The sequence below is a fragment of the Tachysurus fulvidraco genome, chromosome 23 (genome assembly GCF_022655615.1).
Source record: "Tachysurus fulvidraco isolate hzauxx_2018 chromosome 23, HZAU_PFXX_2.0, whole genome shotgun sequence".
NCBI lineage: Eukaryota > Metazoa > Chordata > Actinopteri > Siluriformes > Bagridae > Tachysurus > Tachysurus fulvidraco.
This window is the reverse complement of record NC_062540.1, coordinates 2,839,299-2,857,200: the sequence shown is the minus strand read 5'-3', so window position 1 is coordinate 2,857,200 and position 17,902 is coordinate 2,839,299. Positions and strand designations below refer to the sequence as shown.

Here is a 17,902-nt window from a genome sequence, read left to right as displayed (position 1 = left end):
GAGGGGGAGAGAGAAGGGGGAGAGAGAGAGGAGAGGGACGAGAGAGAGGGGGGAGAGAAGGTGATGAGAGAGAGAGTAGAGCATTGAGAGAGAATAGATAGAGATGTAATAGATACTTGTCTCTCTCTCATCTTTCTCTCTCTATCTCTCTCTCTCTCTCTCGCTCTCCTTTGTTCTCCCTTCTCTCTGCTTTTCTCCCTCTCTCTCCTTTTCTCTCTCCCTTTTTTCTCCCTCTCTCTCCTCTTTTGTCGCCCTCTCTCTCCTTTTCTCCCTCTCTCTCTCGCCTTTCTCTCTAGCTCTCTCTCTCTCTCTCTCTATCTCTCTTCTCTCTGCTCTCGTCCGTTTCTCTGCTACTCGCTCTCACTCCCCTTCCTCTCTCTCTCTCTGTCTCTTTTCGCCTGCTCTCTCTCCTCTCTCTCTCTGCTTCTCCTCTCTCTCTCTCACTCTCTCTGCTCCACTTCTCACTGTTTCCCTCGAGACGCATGAGCTCAAACGCGCTCGCGTGTCTTGAGACGACATCTGTGATGCGATCAGGGAGAGAGACAGCACTAGTTAGTCGCTCTCTAGAGTCTGCATAGTTCGCGGAGTGTCTCCTCTCTGCTCAAATCCGACATCTTCTGACTCTCCTACCCGCGTCCTTGCACTTCGCGGTGTAATGGTGATCCTGTCCCGAGTAGCACTCTATCTCTCGTCTCACTTACAGCTCACTCCCTCTCTGGGGCTCTCAACCACGGCACGTGAGAGATAAACCAAAAAAACAACAACAACACAACAAGTTCTTAATTAACTCAAAAGGGCCACAGAGTCATGTACTGTAGCTCAGACATGACATGAGCTCGACACTGCAAATGACTCTTAACTGAAATATTTTATCTGTCCAAATTTAATATGTGAAAAATCTGAGCGACAGGATGTCCAGATTCAGATCGCAGGATGAACCCAAGACATTTAATTCTGCCTTATCGCTCAGTTCAGTTTATGTGTTCAGGTCGATGTGAAACCGCCTCACAAATATATTATTCTTAATGAACGTATGATGTGAGTGAACAGATAATGGGTCATAAATCCAGACAGGAATCGGAAGAACATCTGTTTGAGTCGTGCACTGGGATCTCATGGGATGCGATTCAAGGGTTTTTTAGTTCCATGCAGGTGTGAGCGAGCGAGCGAGCGAGCGAGAGAGCGAGGGGATACGAGACAAGTAGCACTGGTAAATAGTAGACTTAACCTTTACAGCGTTCATTCATCCTTAGTAACCGCCTGATCAGGGTTTCAGTAAGTCTACTGATTAGCCAGGATATTATTTCCCTAATCAAGGAAACTGCGTGATATTTTAAGGGTTTTGCGATTTTTTTCTAAATTCAAGCAAATTTTTTGCACATTTGAACCGAGACACATAAAAACACACATCAGCCAAATCTCTTAAATTTGGGATCAAACATGAGTACAGCTCTCATACAAAGTCATTACAGACAGTATGAGTCTTTACTGCTTAGGAATTTAAAAGAAGAAATCTTTGCTTAAAGTTTCACCAAATCACGTAGTTTTCCACACAAAGAATTTGAAAAATGCCGCCGTGAAACAAAGCATCTGTATTTTTTTACTGCTTCAGTCACAAAAAACTGCGAAATCACAGAGGGGCTGATTAGGCTTTAGTAGATTTTATATTTTATCTATAACTTTTATCTATATTATATTAACTATGAGGGGGTGCACAGTGGCTTAGTGGTTAGCACGTTCGCGTCACACCTCGAGTTTGCATGTTCTCCCCGTGCCTCGGGGGTTTCCTCCGGGTACTCCGGTTTCCTCCCCCGGTCCAAAGACATGCATGGTAGGTTGATTGGCATCTCTGGTAAATTGTCCATAGTGTGTGTGAGTGTGTGTGAGTGTGAGTGTGTGTGTGTGTGTGTGTGTGTGTGAGTGAATGAGAGTGTGTGTGTGCCCTGCGATGGGTTGGCACTTCGTCCAGGGTGTATCCTGCCTTGATGCCCGATGACGCCTGAGATAGGCACAGGCTCCCCGTGACCCAAGAAGTTCGGATAAGCGGTAGACAATGAATGAATATTAACTATGATATAAGTGGAATAAGTACATATACGCGTATATATACTCACACCACCAGTGAAAGTGATGTAACATACGGCTAAGTACGGTGACCCATACTCAGAATTCGTTCTCTGCATTTAACCCATCCAAAGTGCACACACACAGCAGTGAACACACACACACACACACCGTGAACACACACCTGGAGCAGTGGATTTATGCTGCGTCACCCGGGGAGCAGTTGGGGGGGTTCAGTGCCTTGCTCAAGGGCACCTCAGTCGTGGCCGGCCCGGGACTCTAACCCACAACCTTAGGATTACGAGTCAGACTCTCTAACCATTAGGCCATGACATGCCCACAACTTGCCACAGGGGGCATTGTAAGAAAGTGGGATTTCACTTGGGACCCTCAAAGCTTCAGAAACAGCCGAGCATATCGTACATGGTTCTCACGTTGCAAGAAGTTCCTGTGTGCTGCTTTTCATCTGTTTTGTTATCCTCACTGCAAATTCCTGGCATCAAAAAAATCCCGTGAGGTAAAAACCCACATTAAGTCCTAAACTGATGAAATTGAGTAACAGAAGAGTCCAAAATTCTGATTGCAATTAGCAACTTATCAACATGGCTGGAACGAAATTGGAAAAAAGTCACTTTTCATTTGGTTTGTGTTGCTTCGTGAAGGAAGGAATTAGTGGCAAGAACAACAAAAAAATCACCATGAAACCAGGTCCTGCGAGGAGACCGTCTGGGTTAGGTACAAGGAACAAAAGAACAACATGCCAGCATCAAACCGTAAAATGGTTCAAATGAGTCACATACAAGTCTGGAAATCTGATTTATAGTGATTAGACTAACAAACGTGGCAAGTCGGTTTTTATATCAGTGGTTCTTTTATCGTTCAGTGTGTGGCGCCGGATGACGACAGAAATTTGCAGCAAGAAAAACACCATTGATGAAAAGCACCATGAACTCAGATCCTGCAAGGAGAACCTGGTACAAATACTGTGTCGTGTGTTTTTCACCGATCAGACTGCAGAGAAGAATGTGAGTCAGACAGAAAGTGACGAATGATAAGCAGTCGAGTGTTAAACTACTTCATTGATTTGAGGGACGCTCGGTGGTGAGCGGATTCTTCTGACTGGCTGCTTGTGTGTATCGGATTGTTAAGGTTTTTTTTTTTTTGGGTTATGTCTGTTCTGATTCTGGGTTCCTTTACTTTTCATTCTGCTGATATTTTCTCCATTTCACACCATTCTGATGATCTCCTTTACCAAATAAAACCCTGCTTTCTGTTCCGTTTCTTGCTAACGATAAGAGAGAAGCGTGAGAAACGTACTGAAGCGTTGAGCATAGTGTCACAGTGACATCATGCTTCATCTATGACATGATGTGCTCTATAATGCAGCTTTTTGTGCATGAAATAGTTTTCAAATCGTTTTGCTTTCTTAAATCCCCAGCCGCAGCAAATCCATATTATGTAGTTAATATCGATGTGATTGAAATTTTAGGACAGTAAAAAGTGTTGAGGGGTGGGGCCAGGTGTACAGTGAACTAGTGATGGGGCGGGGCCTGGTGTAAAGTAAAAGTAATAAGGGGCGGGGCTTGGTGGACAGTAAAGAGGAGAGGGGATGGGGCTGAAGAAAAAAATCTTGATGGACAGTAAAAGAGTGATGAGGAGGTGGGGTCAGGTGTACAGTGAACTAGTGATGGGGCGGGCCTGGTGTAAAGTAAGAGTAATAAGGGGGCGGGGCTTGGTGGACTAGTATAGAGGATAGGGGATGGGGCTGAAGTAAAAAAAAATCTTGATTAAAATTTGTCAAAATGAAAGGGATAGTGTGTAAAACTATAAGGTGAAACCTGAGGTGTGGCATTTTGGATACATCCACAGTTACAAATAATGTCATTACTTTTGACATCCATTTATATCTCTATTGGAAGATAGAAGAAGAAGAAAAGAAAATGAAGCCACATTGACTTTATCTGTTAGGTTTGGCTCAATCCTTAGACATCGTCAAGGTAAGAATACATGGAGATAAAATCTGCACTATATTATAAACAACTGCCTTCTAGGCATAAAGCACATGGAGCACTATTAGAGAAGCAGCAGTGGTGTTAAGCCCCCTTACCCCAGCCCAGCAGAGAGAAGCCCCAGAGACAGGGGCGACTCCGAGCAGACAGCAGTAGAGAGTTGAGATACACCGCCTCCACCAGCAGCCAGGAGAAATTACTCATCACACAGTAATGACAGAACACGACAGAAGCCTTACAACCTGCCTGCGTGAGAAAGACAAGGGGGAATTAAGAACAGAGACAAACTTATTATGAACAGAAGAAAAAAAATTGTTGAAGAGAATAAAGTGGTAAAGTCATGCTGTGATGTAGCTGGGAAAAGAAAGACAAGTGTTAGACACGGAGCCGAGGGAAATATCACATAGGTACAGAATAAAACCTGACACAATGATGCTGTTGGACAGGAACATAATTAACGATTATTTATTGATAGTGTTTACTGAGACCACTGCACCACATCCACACATCCATCCCTTCATCCATCCATCCGTTCATACGTCCGTCCATCCACCCATCCGTTCATCTATCCCTCAATCCATCCATCCATCCATCTGTTCACCCATCAGTTGATCCATTCATCCACCCATCCATCTACCTGTCCATTCATCCATCATTGTGTGTCAGTGTGTGTGTTTTATCTATATAGACTCACAGTAGAGAGGGAACAGTGGTCGATATCTTCGCTGCCAAAGAGCGTAGCGTCCTTAATGAACACAGACGCTGCTTTGAGGATGAAGCTGATGAACAGCTGGATGTGGATGTAGTTTCTTGCACAGTGCAGCCTCCTTCATATACACAGACACCACACACACACACACACACACACACACACACACACACACACACACAAACACACACAGTCACGGTCATGACACATTTAACACTGAAAAACTTAAATTAGTAGTAGTAGAAGAAGAAGAAGAAGAAGAAGAGGTTGGGGTTGTGCTATTTTAGTAAAAATAATCAACAATCATGTTACTGATAAGACTCTGAAATTTCCCAGTGTTTTCTTCGTTAAAGGAACTACAACAATCAAGATTGACAATCAAGAGTGTATCAACTCTGTGGTATAAAGCTGAAACACCTCATCTAGATGAAGTGATAATCCTCACTAAGAGATGTCCGCCGTCTCTGCTAGCAAAAGGCCACCGTCTATTTTGTCTGCAGCAGGTAAATTGCAATCACCCACCGTAATGGCTCTCTCTATCGCAGCGGTGGTCCCTCGCATGGCAGTAATTAATTTACTCTTTTCAGCCTGCTGAGTGTTATCAGATTTAGCATCTGCGGCGGCCCAAACCCAAACGACAACGTGCTCAATTAATGTTGGCGATTTTCTTGACAATCACGGTGGATTAGATTTGCTTTTAGCACCAAGCTCAGAGAAACAGATAAAAGGTTTTACGACATAAGGGAAAAACTTCAAGGATCAGAGTTTGGGACAAAACATAAAAAAACCCAACAAAACAAAAGAAATACTGGAGTACCTGAAGATCAGCAGGACTACAACCGCAACAGACAGCGAGATCAGAGAGGCTCCGTAGCCGATGGAGTAGATCAGTCGCACTGTGGTGAAGTATGATTCCTGACATACGGTAGACACAATTAACCATCATGCTGTTCTGAATGAAGGAGTCAGTGAAATAAGTGACATGTGAATGTGACATATTTTACAGAAATCACACAGGAGGTTGTAAGTAAGGGATCAGGACTGCTTGTGAATTACAGAGCAATGGATGATGACTAAAGTGGAGAATAACAGCTTTAATCTGAGAGTGCAGGGTGAAGAGGAAATGTTTGCATCCTCTACATTTTCTGGGTGAAAAAGTGAAATGGAAAATCTTTTTTTTTACTGTCAAAAGTCAAGTATGATATGTTTACTTGACTGTTTATTATTGTCATGACTCAGCCCGGACTTTGGCCACGTGCACTTGTTTGTTTATGTTCCTCGTCACATGTCTGCCCTGCCCTCGTGTGTTCCTCCCTGTTTTTCCACACCCGTTCCTATTTGTATCTGATTGTCTTTTGTATTTAAGTGTGCCGCATTGCCGATGGCAGCGCGGAATCAACTGTTGTCTTCAGTCCGTGTCCTGTTTAGTGTTTCCTTTGTTATTAAACCCTGTTTGCTTTGGCTATCCTGCGTTTGGGTCCTTACCCCGTGTCGTGACAATTATCCACTTATCCTCTAAATTATCTAACATTTTAAGGAAGGCTTTAAACTCCACCTACTATATACTCCTCAGATGGTATGATATACATCACACGCTCCATTATAAACCTTATTACCTTATGAAAACAAAATCTCATTTTGTAGCTGAACTTAGATATCACAGAGGACGGTTTCCCACAATGTTGATTATAATTGTATTTATGACCGATTTAATATTTTGCATAAAATTGACCAAAAAAAAAACCCCAGAAAAAACTGTAAAAGTCATCCTTAAAGTTCAAACAAATGCTGAACAAATGCTATTATAACAGATCAAGATTTTTAGGTGGTACAAATTATGCAAATGTATTCATATTTAATTAATGCCTCATTTGCATAAATAAATATATATGTTTTTTCAATACAAAAAAAACATCAAGAATATCAACAACCCACTGGTAAAGATTGATGACTGTGACCGTTTTTTTAAATGTTATTGCCTGTAATTTCCTGTCTTTTATAGGCTGTCATGACACCTACATAAGCTGCCTGTATGACAAACCTACACAGACATTTTTAAAGATTTTGGAAGACACATCGGACCTAAAAGAAGGGGATTCAGATCAGTCGATCAATAAAATGTTTCGAAATGTTTTGAGGGAAACTTTTAGCTAAACAATAAATTCTGAGGACAATAAAGATTTCTGAATGAACACATACATAATGAACAATTAACCCATCTGCGGCTGGGTTGGTTCTCTACCCGGGAATCAAAACTGGTTTGCAAGGGATCCTGCCACTGGATCACCAAGAACCAATACTTGACTTTATATAATTAAAATAAAAAAAATTATTTACATCTGAATTAAATTAAACCGTATTCTTAATGGACTAACAGAAGTTTTCCATTTTTCCATAAAACATTCCTATACTTTCCATAAGGACCTCGTTCGGCATCAAGCTGACTGAAAACGAGGGATGTCTTCGTGATAAAATTCAGACCCAAGCACAAGGATAGCTAAAAAACATGATTTATTACATAAAAACACAAAACAAACACAAATCCTGAGAAATACTGGGAAAAAGAAGAGAAATCAAAACTCAAAAAATAAGACACACGAAGACGATACAATGACGAGGATTCCGCAGTGCCCAAGGCAAAGCAGCCAGAATAAAAAGGGAGACAATTAGACACATGAGGAACGGGTGTGCTGAGGCGAGAAGGACTTAGACAAGGGCAGGGCAGACACGTGAACACAAAACAGAAACGAAAAAAAAACCCACATGGTTCAAGTAAAAAGTCTGGGCGTGATCTTGACACAAGCGACGGTTGTTTATATGTGACAGTCAGGTTAAACATTCAAAGCATAAGACTAACTCTGAATGAACAAGTCCGGTTATCCATCTGGGAACTAATTAGGTGGCATTTCACTCGAGTAGAAACCCTCAAACCTGCTTTGTTGATGATATCGTATCATATACAACGTCCTTCTGTAAAAGGTCATGCGTGACACGCATTTAATCACCATCATAAAATATTTCTTATTTATCTCTAAAATTAGCCTATAAAATTAGACTGATCAAACTGGGACAACACCAGCAGATTTGTTTAGATGTAAATCCTGTAGCTTTGGTATTATCTTGCTTGTAAATGCAGAAGGTTTTGGGTAAAGACTGCACCGACCTCTGGGATGTCGTCGTCGATGCTGCAGGCTTCGTGGTAGGGAGGGAACGGGTGCGACCAGCCCAAACCGGTGCAGTTCCGACTCACTGTACCTACAGGACAACGAGTCAGATATTAAACATCCATGATAAAAGATATCACTAAATATCTTCTATAGAAAACTAATGAAGAACAGGCTGGTGTGATGTTCCATCGAATTGCTTGATTTCTTTTATTATAACAAAGCATCACAGTTAATGTAATCACGTGTGTTTAGAACAGATTTATTCTCATGTGAAGAATAATTTCAGCTTCTGACTGTTGACTTGGAGACTTGCCATGTGATTTACAGTGTCACTGTTGCGCTTGAGCTCAAATGGGATCAAAATCTGGAGAATAGTTATGAATTGCTCGAACACTTAAGGTACAGTACGATGTAAGAGCTTGTGGATGTTCGCGTTTCCCTTTCAGCTCTATTACTGCTACGTATCTAAAAACCGTGCCCCTGAAATATACACGGCTATATTGTCTCCGACGATAAAGATGCAGACGTCACAGCCTCCTTCTTAAGTGTCAGACACTTATGTGGAAGTTGTCAATCACATGTCCCTGATCAGAGTAAAAGCACACGTGATCATCCATGATGCAGCGTTACTGTGCTTTTACTGCCTCTAGAACATGTTCTTATGCAGAGATCATGAGAAAATTGAGCTAATGCGACAAAACCAATGAGAAAATGTTGTTATCAAGACAAAACAAGAAATAAAAAAATATAATAATCCATGGCCTCTTAGGAAATCACTCATTTTTGAAATCACTCATTCATTTCCTCAAATTTTTATTTATAACAAATAACTAATTATCTCATCACCCAAATCATTCCATGAATATTTTAGCATTGAAATAACCTCATATTTATTTGCCTCTCATCTTATATGTGTTTAAACCCAGTCTCTGTTAAGCTCGACTCGATCCTTCCTTCGCTCTTCACTTTATCCTGTTAGCAGTTGCTGAACATTGAGTCAGTATTAGAGTTCTTAGCCACTGGAGGATCCAAGCTTATCCAAACAAAGGCACTGGATCTCCTGAGAAAACATCCACCTGGCTTTAAGGTAATCCTGTTTAGAATGGAGACACATATTTTTTCTCAAGGGTAGAAAGCTTTCCAGCTAGAAACAAGATGAAATAAGAATGAGATTATTTACGTGTAATGAATGACCTTTCAACTTCTGTGGGATCAGACCAGACAGTTTGTTCTTCATTGGATCACTTTTGGTCCAGATCAACCATTTTGGAGATGCTCGTCATCTAGACATTCCAATTTGTCTCTTGTTAAAGTCACTCGGATCCTCACACTCAACCATTTTTTCTGCTTCCAACACATCGACTTGGTGAACCGACTGTTCAGTGACAGGCGTCACCTTAATGGGATAATCAAAACTATTCACTTCTTCTATCAGTGGTTTAAATGTTATGGGTGATTGCTGTACCACAGTATCACAGAGTAAAAGAAAAGAGAGAGAGGGATAGAGAGAGAGAGAGAGAGAGATAGAGAGAGAGAGAGAATTTAGCTATTTTAATCTCCTCTAGCTTGTTCTGAATTTTGAACAACCTGCTGGGTTTCTTTAATTACATCTTCAACTCGGGGAATCGAGTAGCTGAATAAGAGCTCTGCTGAGGAGCTGATTACAGGTGCACTTAATGTGATTAACAGATTCTCAACTGAGACTGGGTAGAACTTGTGGATGATGTACGAAGACTAGTGTGTGGTGATTTATTCATCGTCAGACAAAAGCCATGTCATAAAGCCATTTTCTTTAAAATGCTAATAAATGTCTGGATAACATATCACACATAAAACCCAGAGGATTATATATACACTATATGGGAATGAAGCTCAAGCATCCACATACTTTTGGTCATATTGTGTATGCCACATTTTTCTAGATTTATCATCCCCAGAGGTCAAATAAACACAAAGGAATCGCATTTGAATTTCTAGCAGCAGCAGCAATGGTGAGAAACAAGACTAACCAATCAGATGCATAACAGCATTTATATTCTTGCATTTTTAACGTTATAAACACAACCAAAGTTGACAAGATTTTTTTGACTGTAGTTTATACCATGCCTTAAATAATTAACTGACATGCCATAAATGATTAAATGATGCATGAATGTGACATGCTAAGTGTAGGGATCATGTAGGGATTTTATTTAGCATTTGTCTTTATCCCAGCTGAAATGATTTCCTGGCTATGCCACTGGCAGAGATGATAAAGAATTCAACAACAAGCCGGTGTTTAGTCTATCAGCCACATTTAGACATGTTTAGTGTGTGTGGTTTGCTTTGGACAATGTAGCTATAAGGCTAATGTAGCTAATATAAAAAGGACTCATGAAAAGTGTGACTTTTTAGCATCTATCTATCTATCTATCTATCTATCTATCTATCTATCTATCTATCTATCTATCTATCTATCTATCTATCTATCTATCTATCTATCTGAATTTACATGAATTGTCACAGCTAGTGATTAGCATTCAGCTAGTTTGTATGGCCTGAGGAATTAGCATGCTAGCAAAATGTTTTTCTTGGTTCCTTGGTTAAAAATTGACATTAAATTCCCATCAGGAGCTAAACTCAGCGTAAAATATCAAGTGATTCTGTGGTGAACTCTGTTTTTTTTTATCTTCTGTTCATTTACACTATACTTTAAATGTAGAAGTTTTTAAATTAAGCTTGAGTAAAGCATTTCCTCCTTTTACCTGAAGATTTAATTAGAGGTGTAATTGCACTTTTACTTGAGGAAAGAACTTTGGCGCTTTTACCTCCGAGGATGACTTATATGACATCCTGTTGTTCACATTTATACATAACAGTCTGTCTTACGTATTTAATGAGTCCTTGAAACATAACAACTGTGAAAATTATTTATCGTAGCTGATTCTCCAGCTAGTTCCAGGCAGCCTGGTTAGATGTTCACTGATTTGTTAGGAGTTGTTATTGGTTAAATTGTTGGATGAACAATGTTTATAAGTTCATTCATTCAGAAGATGGGATGGGAGGAATATGATGCAATTTAAAGAACACCAAGTAAATAAGGATTCATGAAGAGATTCAATTTGAAAAATAACATTTCCATCATAATTTGCTGTTATTTCCAAGTCAGAAACTTTAAAAATAGATTTAATTTAATTAGCCAAATATCGCTGAAATCGGAAAAGTCTGTTGGTTTGATGAGGAAATGACAATGACTTGTGAATGAATGTGTGTGTGTGTGCAAATGTGTGTTTGTGCGTGCGTGCGAGTGTGTGTGTTTGTGTGTGTGTGCATGCCTAGCTTTGAGCTAAATGAAACAGGTCTTTTTGGTGTTTCTTTCCTGTGCTCTTTATTTTCTAGTAACATGCCCAGACGTATCTGTGTGATCTTGATAAAACATGGCGATAGACAGGCAGGATTAGGCTGTGTTGCTTCTTTTGTTTTTAGACCTTTGAATCCTGACCAGTTTGCTTCACAATGGGGTCTGAAAGATCCCCAGTATAAATTGTCACACTGTTTGTGTGGTGGGTTTGAGGTACGGCCCTGTGGTTGCTAAAACTATTTATTAAGCAGAAGGAGGATGGTTTAGTGTTTTATATTTTGTGTCGTGTAATAAATTGTGATCTGGTTGTGGGTGGTTTGTTGTGATTGGTGATATTGTAGTGATTGGAGTCTATATATTGGTAATCTGGTTGTGAGTGGTGTGTAATAAATGGTGATCTGGTTGTGTGTTGTGTAATAAATGGTGATCTGGTTGTGTGTTGTGTAATAAATGGTGATCTTGGTGTGTGTGGTATGTAATAAATGGTGATCTGGTTGTGTGTGGTATGTAATAAATGGTGATCTGGTTGTGAGTGGTGTGTAATAAATGGTGATCTGGTTGTGAGTGGTGTGTAATAAATGGTGATCTGGTTGTAAGTGGTATGTAATAAATGGTGAGCTGGTTGTGTGTTGTGTAATAAATGGTGATCTGGTTGTATGTCGTATGTAATAAATGGTGATCTGGTTGTGTGTTGTGTAATAAAAGGTGATCTGGTTGTATGTCGTATGTAATAAATGGTGATCTGGTTGTGTGTTGTGTAATAAATGGTGATCTGGTTGTATGTCGTATGTAATAAATGGTGATCTGGTTGTGTGTTGTGTAATAAATGGTGATCTGGTTGTATGTCGTATGTAATAAATGGTGATCTGTGTATGCATGTGTCATACCTGTGTGGTTGCTAAAGAGAGAGAAAACAGCAGGACATGGGGACTGTACGATTTCTCCAACTGCAGCTCTGGGCCAACACACCACAGAGTCCCATGCTGGCAGGCAGCCTACACACACAAATACACAATTTGTCTGTTTGTCCAATTTTAGCATTTTAGTCCAATGTTAGCTGTTTTGTTCTGTTTATCTGCTGTTTTTGTTTCAAAACCACACCTACAAAGCGTCTAAACGTTCATGCTTTCCGCACTGATAACCAGTCTGATTAACAGACAAAGCGAAAGGACTCTTCTTCGTCTGATTGATCGGATGTTGGAGGTTCACATCATTTTTGTAGTCAGAGGCTCCACAGAGACCACAGTTTTGCCTCATAGTGGATTCTATTGCCATGGATTTTATTGCCATGCCAACTGTCATGAAATATTACAAAGAGATCTGATGTTTAACAAAGAAAAAGGCAAGGAAATTTCTTGGAAGTGTGTGCCGTCTCGTTCCTAAATGGTCTCATAGAAAAGATGCTGCCAAATGAATAACCATGAATGTAAATCTAAATTTCAATACGTTTAAGAAGTCTGACCCGTCTGCCCTGAAGCGCTGAGGTTTTCATGTTCAGCGATTCCTTTCAGACAGAGCTGCTCTTCTCGCTCCAGCTGGAATATATACTCGCACTCCGGGTGCAAACTCGCCCAAACCTACAGAAAGAAAGTAAAGGAGATAAAGACGCAGTAGACACAGAGCTCCCGAAATGGACATAGTGATCAGAAGAAACTGATCAGAATACTGAATAAATATGAGTCACATTCACAGAGGTTTTCCTTGAATGCTGCTTTCAAGCTGGAAACCGTATCAGAATGTGGCACACGTTCTTCCTCTCTGATAAAATCGATAATTTCTGGCTCTTCAGAAAAAAAAATACATCAACCATGAAAAATAAACTGCGAGGTCAAATGCATGAAAAGGCAAGAGAGAGACAGATTGTGTGGAAATACGACATCCATTAATAAAGCTGCCACAAGGAGGTGGGACGCTGCATATTCACTGATGGTCACTTGCCAAAAATAACATGCAGAAGCAGTAAAAGTTAGTCTTGTCACCCATTCGGACTCCATTTCTTGTTTGTAGGAAACGGCAGGAAATCAGGTGAACTGAGCATAATATAATAAAATATAATACGCTTTCTGCTTGAGTGTATTTTATGCGTCAGATGGTATTGCTTGTGTCCCAAATGATTTACTGTAATGATCCTGCTACATATAGAAATGTTTTTCCTTCCAGGCTAAGGCATTCCAATTAGCTGGATAATGATTACCTTTGAAGTGTTTATTTCCTTAAAACGATAATGGAGTGCACGTGCAGCCCAGTGCGGCTAAAGAAAAACGCTGCTGATCAACAGGATGTGCTGAGTGAGGATTGATTACCTGCTTTGTGCCATGTGTAGTGTGTATCATGTCGTTGTGTAGTGTGGAGTATGTAGTGTGGAGTGTGGAGTATGTACAGTAGTATGTAGTGTGTAGTGTGGAGCATGTGGTGTGTAGTGTGGAGTATGTAGTGTGTAGTTATGTAGTGTGAAGTATGTACAGTAGTGTGTAGTGTATAGTTATGTAGTGTGTAGTATGTGGTGTGTAGTATGGAGTATGTAGTGTGTAGTTATGTAGTGTGAAGTATGTGGTGTATAGTGTGTAGTTATGTACAGTAGTGTGTAGTCATTTAGTGTGTAGTGTGTACAGTAGTGTGTAGTTATGTAGTGTGTAGTATGTAGTGTGGAATATGTACAGTAGTGTGTAGTATGTAGTGTGTAGTATGTACAGTAGTGTGTAGTTGTGTAGTGTGTAGTATGTACAGTAGTGTGTAGTTATGTAGTATGTGGTGTGTAGTGTGGAGTATGTATTATGTAATGTGTAGTTATGTAGTGTGTAGTATGTGGTGTGTAGTATGTAGTTATGTAGTGTGAAGTATGTACAGTAGTGTGTAGTGTATAGTTATGTAGTGTGTAGTATGTGGTGTGTAGTATGGAGTATGTAGTGTGTAGTTATGTAGTGTGAAGTATGTGGTGTATAGTGTGTAGTTATGTACAGTAGTGTGTAGTCATTTAGTGTGTAGTGTGTACAGTAGTGTGTAGTTATGTAGTGTGTAGTATGTAGTGTGGAATATGTACAGTAGTGTGTAGTATGTAGTGTGTAGTATGTACAGTAGTGTGTAGTTGTGTAGTGTGTAGTATGTACAGTAGTGTGTAGTTATGTAGTATGGAGTATGTATTATGTAATGTGTAGTTATGTAGTGTGTAGTATGTGGTGTGTAGTATGTAGTTATGTAGTGTGTGGTGTGTAGTGTGGAGTATGTATTATGTAATGTGTAGTTATGTAGTGTGTAGTATGTGGTGTGTAGTATGTAGTTATGTAGTGTGGAGTATGTAGTGTGTAGTGTGGAGTATGTAGTGTGTAGTATGTGGTGTGTAGTGTGTAGTATGTAGTGTGGAATATGTACAGTAGTGTGTAGTATGTAGTGTGTAGTATGTACAGTAGTGTGTAGTTGTGTAGTGTGTAGTATGTACAGTAGTGTGTAGTTATGTAGTATGTGGTGTGTAGTGTGGAGTATGTATTATGTAATGTGTAGTTATGTAGTGTGTAGTATGTGGTGTGTAGTATGTAGTTATGTAGTGTGTAGTATGTGGTGTGTAGTGTGGAGTATGTATTATGTAATGTGTAGTTATGTAGTGTGTAGTATGTGGTGTGTAGTATGTAGTTATGTAGTGTGGAGTATGTAGTGTGTAGTATGTAGTTATGTAGTGTGGAGTATGTAGTGTGTAGTGTGGAGTATGTAGTGTGTAGTGTGTAGTATGTGGTGTGTAGTGTGGAGTATGTAGTGTGTAGTATGTGGTGTGTAGTGTGGAGTATGTAGTGTGTAGTATGTGGTGTGTAGTGTGGAGTATGTAGTGTGTAGTATGTGGTGTGTAGTGTGGAGTATGTAGTATGTACATACTTCATATGTTCGCACATACTATACAATATTTCATTTGCTGTTTTTTTGCACAGTTCTTTATATTATCCCAAGGACCTGCTGCTAAGAAACTGTGTCCATTATAATATTACTGCACGGAATATTGTTTGAACATTTTATTGTTTGAAATATTGTTATTCACGTACAGTATTTACACCGGTCGGTCGGCGCTGTTTCTGTTACTGTTTATTGTCTTTTGTGTATTGCATTTTTTATACTTGTTTGTCTTGTCCTGCACTGTCTTGTCTGTCTTGTCCTGCACAGTTTGCACCAGGTTGCACAGTTGCACTTTATGTATCTAAGACTACTTACATGTCCTTAGCCCTGTCTTTGTTTTATGTAGCACCCTGATCCTGGAGAAACGTCTCATTTCACTGTGTACAGCAATAGCTATATATGGTTGTAATGACAATAAAAGCTTCTTGACTTGACTTAATTTGATGTAGTGTGTAGTATGTAGTACGTATTGTGTAGTGTGTAGTGTGTAATATGCAGTATGTAGTGTGTAGTATGTAGTACGTATTGTGTAGTGTGTAGTGTGTAATATGCAGTATGTAGTGTGTAGTATGTAGTACGTATTGTGTAGTGTGTAGTGTGTAATATGCAGTATGTAGTGTGTACTATGTAGTGTGTAGTGTGAAGTGTGTCTAATTAGTCTTTAGGCACTTGTCCTTCTCTTTTGTTGGTTTTGTCTTGTCCTGCATTTGGGTCTGTTTTTATCCCCACACCGTTAACATATAGTGAGTAGTGTTTAATCTGCATATTGCTTATTCCTTATGGAATTATGTCTATGGACTAAGTGATGGAGTTTGTTCAGGCCTCCAGGTCAGGGATGCAATGTCGAGGTCATACTGTAACTGTTATTCCGTCTCTCTCTTTGTTTCGAACGGAAAGATGAGCTTTTAGTGTGAAAGACATCAAATCTGTGCCGTTTTTCAGAGACAAGTCATTCTTCATGGAAAATATTCATCTTGTTCATGACTGTGTAATGAGATGTCGCTCTGAGTAAAAACTGAAGCAATGTAGTTAAACGTTTTATTTCAGAGGGTTACACGAGTCTCTCTGTCAGGAGCCTTGCGTCAGCGAGAGCACCGGGTGTAAAAAGAATATGAGCATCGTACGGATGATGAGCTTGAAGAAAAACGACAACAAAAGCAACAGTCGTAAAGAGGTCTAATTCAGTAGTCAAAGCAACATCACGATCTAAATCCTAGATCTACAAATGAAAAAAAAATCCATAATGAAAGTAACGAGACGAGCTCATTTTTATACGCCTCTAATCCTTCATTATTTCAGAGCTGCAGATGAAGTGATGCCAGCGTGCTGGAGTTCGGACATACGGAGAATGTCACGCAGCACCTGTGGTGCTTGTTCTGGTAATTATCTAAAAGACGCTTATTCAATCATGCAAGGAGAAAGAACAATCACATCCTGCACCTTTCCTCGTGAACGAATGCAAAAATGAATGAAAAGACAGAGGTGAGAGCTGCAGCTCAGTGTGAGAACACTGACTAATTCCTGCTCGGAGGATTTAGAGTACATTTACAGCATGTCTCAGACACCCTCATCCTGAGCAACTTACATTTTTATCTCATTTTTTATACAACTGAGCAATTGAGGGTTAAGGGCCTTGCTCAGGGGCCCAACAGTGGCAGTTTGGTGGATGTAGGAATCGAACTCACAACCTTCCGATTGGTATCCCAACACCTTAACCACTAGGCTACCACATACCACAGCAGATGTTGCTGATTTACTTAACTTGGTTAATGACGTAAATATTCAGAAGTTTGTGTACAAACGAGCCTTACGTGCGACTTCTTCTACAAACATTGATATGAAAAAAAGAAATGCTCCTTTTATTGAAAGCGGCCTGTTACTTTTAAGACTCAGTATGAGATGAGTTCAGTCTGACTGCCAAATGGGAAACGTGTCTTACTCACACGCAGAAAGATCATTTGCTGGAGTAGATTCACCCATCACCAAACTAATAACTACACAGACGTGTGTCAGGATGTTATGTTGTTGAATTAGCGCTCGGGTACGAACTCTGGAGCTGATTACGGAAGCCTGGGAATGCAGAGCAAGTAGCGTCTTCTTGACTTAAATGATTTCTATAGTAGAAGTGCTAGAGAAAATGGATGGATGGATGGATTGTGTTGATTTCTGCACTAGGACCCAGCTGAGGCAGGTTCACATTATACATGGGTTGTTAAATCACACTCGTGGCTGTAGGTGATGTGTCATTAATGTGTACTAGTGCAAGGGTTTTCTATAAAAAAATAAATTAATGCTTTGAAGCACTTAGCTCTGATGGAAGGGGAGAGAGAGAGAGAGAGAGAGAGAGAGAGAGAGAGAGAGAGAGAGAGAGAGAGAGAGAGAGAGAGAGAGAGAGAGACAGTAATGCTGATGTTTTTCACACCTGTTACTCTGAAGGACAGAGTACTCTATCTGAGCAAAATCCATAGTTTTGTTTGGCTTTGGTTGGCTTGGTTAAGAATGGAAGAGCTGGATGAGGAGCTGGATGAGGAGCTGGATGAGGAGCTGGATGAGGAGCTGGACCAGGAGCTGGATGGGAAGCTGGACCAGGAGCTGGACCAGGAGCTGGATGGGAAGCTGGACCAGGAGCTGGATGGGAAGCTGGACCAGGAGCTGGACCAGGAGCTGGATGGGAAGCTGGAAAAGCTGCTGGATGAGAATCTGGATTAGAAGCTGGATAAAAAGCTGGACAAGA

The 17,902-nt window shown here is 40.3% G+C and overlaps 1 protein-coding gene across 7 annotated transcripts in view; it reads right to left on the bottom strand.

The window, feature by feature from the left end:
- The window catches only part of ghrhrl (growth hormone releasing hormone receptor, like), a 38,230-nt gene that overhangs the window by 8,644 nt on the left and 11,684 nt on the right, over window positions 1-17,902 (bottom strand). For all 7 annotated transcript variants that reach the window (XR_007139330.1, XR_007139329.1, XM_027145294.2 and 4 more), the window contains exons 2-7: window positions 12,752-12,866; window positions 12,177-12,284; window positions 7,946-8,037; window positions 5,600-5,697; window positions 4,768-4,900; window positions 4,172-4,319 (exon numbers count right to left, since the gene is read on the bottom strand). Coding sequence is in view for 5 of the 7 variants with exons in the window: in XM_027145294.2 (XP_027001095.1) it covers window positions 4,172-4,319; window positions 4,768-4,900; window positions 5,600-5,697; window positions 7,946-8,037; window positions 12,177-12,284; window positions 12,752-12,866 (694 nt within the window). In the remaining 2 variants the exon portion in view is untranslated. The remainder of the gene's footprint in view (window positions 1-4,171; window positions 4,320-4,767; window positions 4,901-5,599; window positions 5,698-7,945; window positions 8,038-12,176; window positions 12,285-12,751; window positions 12,867-17,902) is intronic.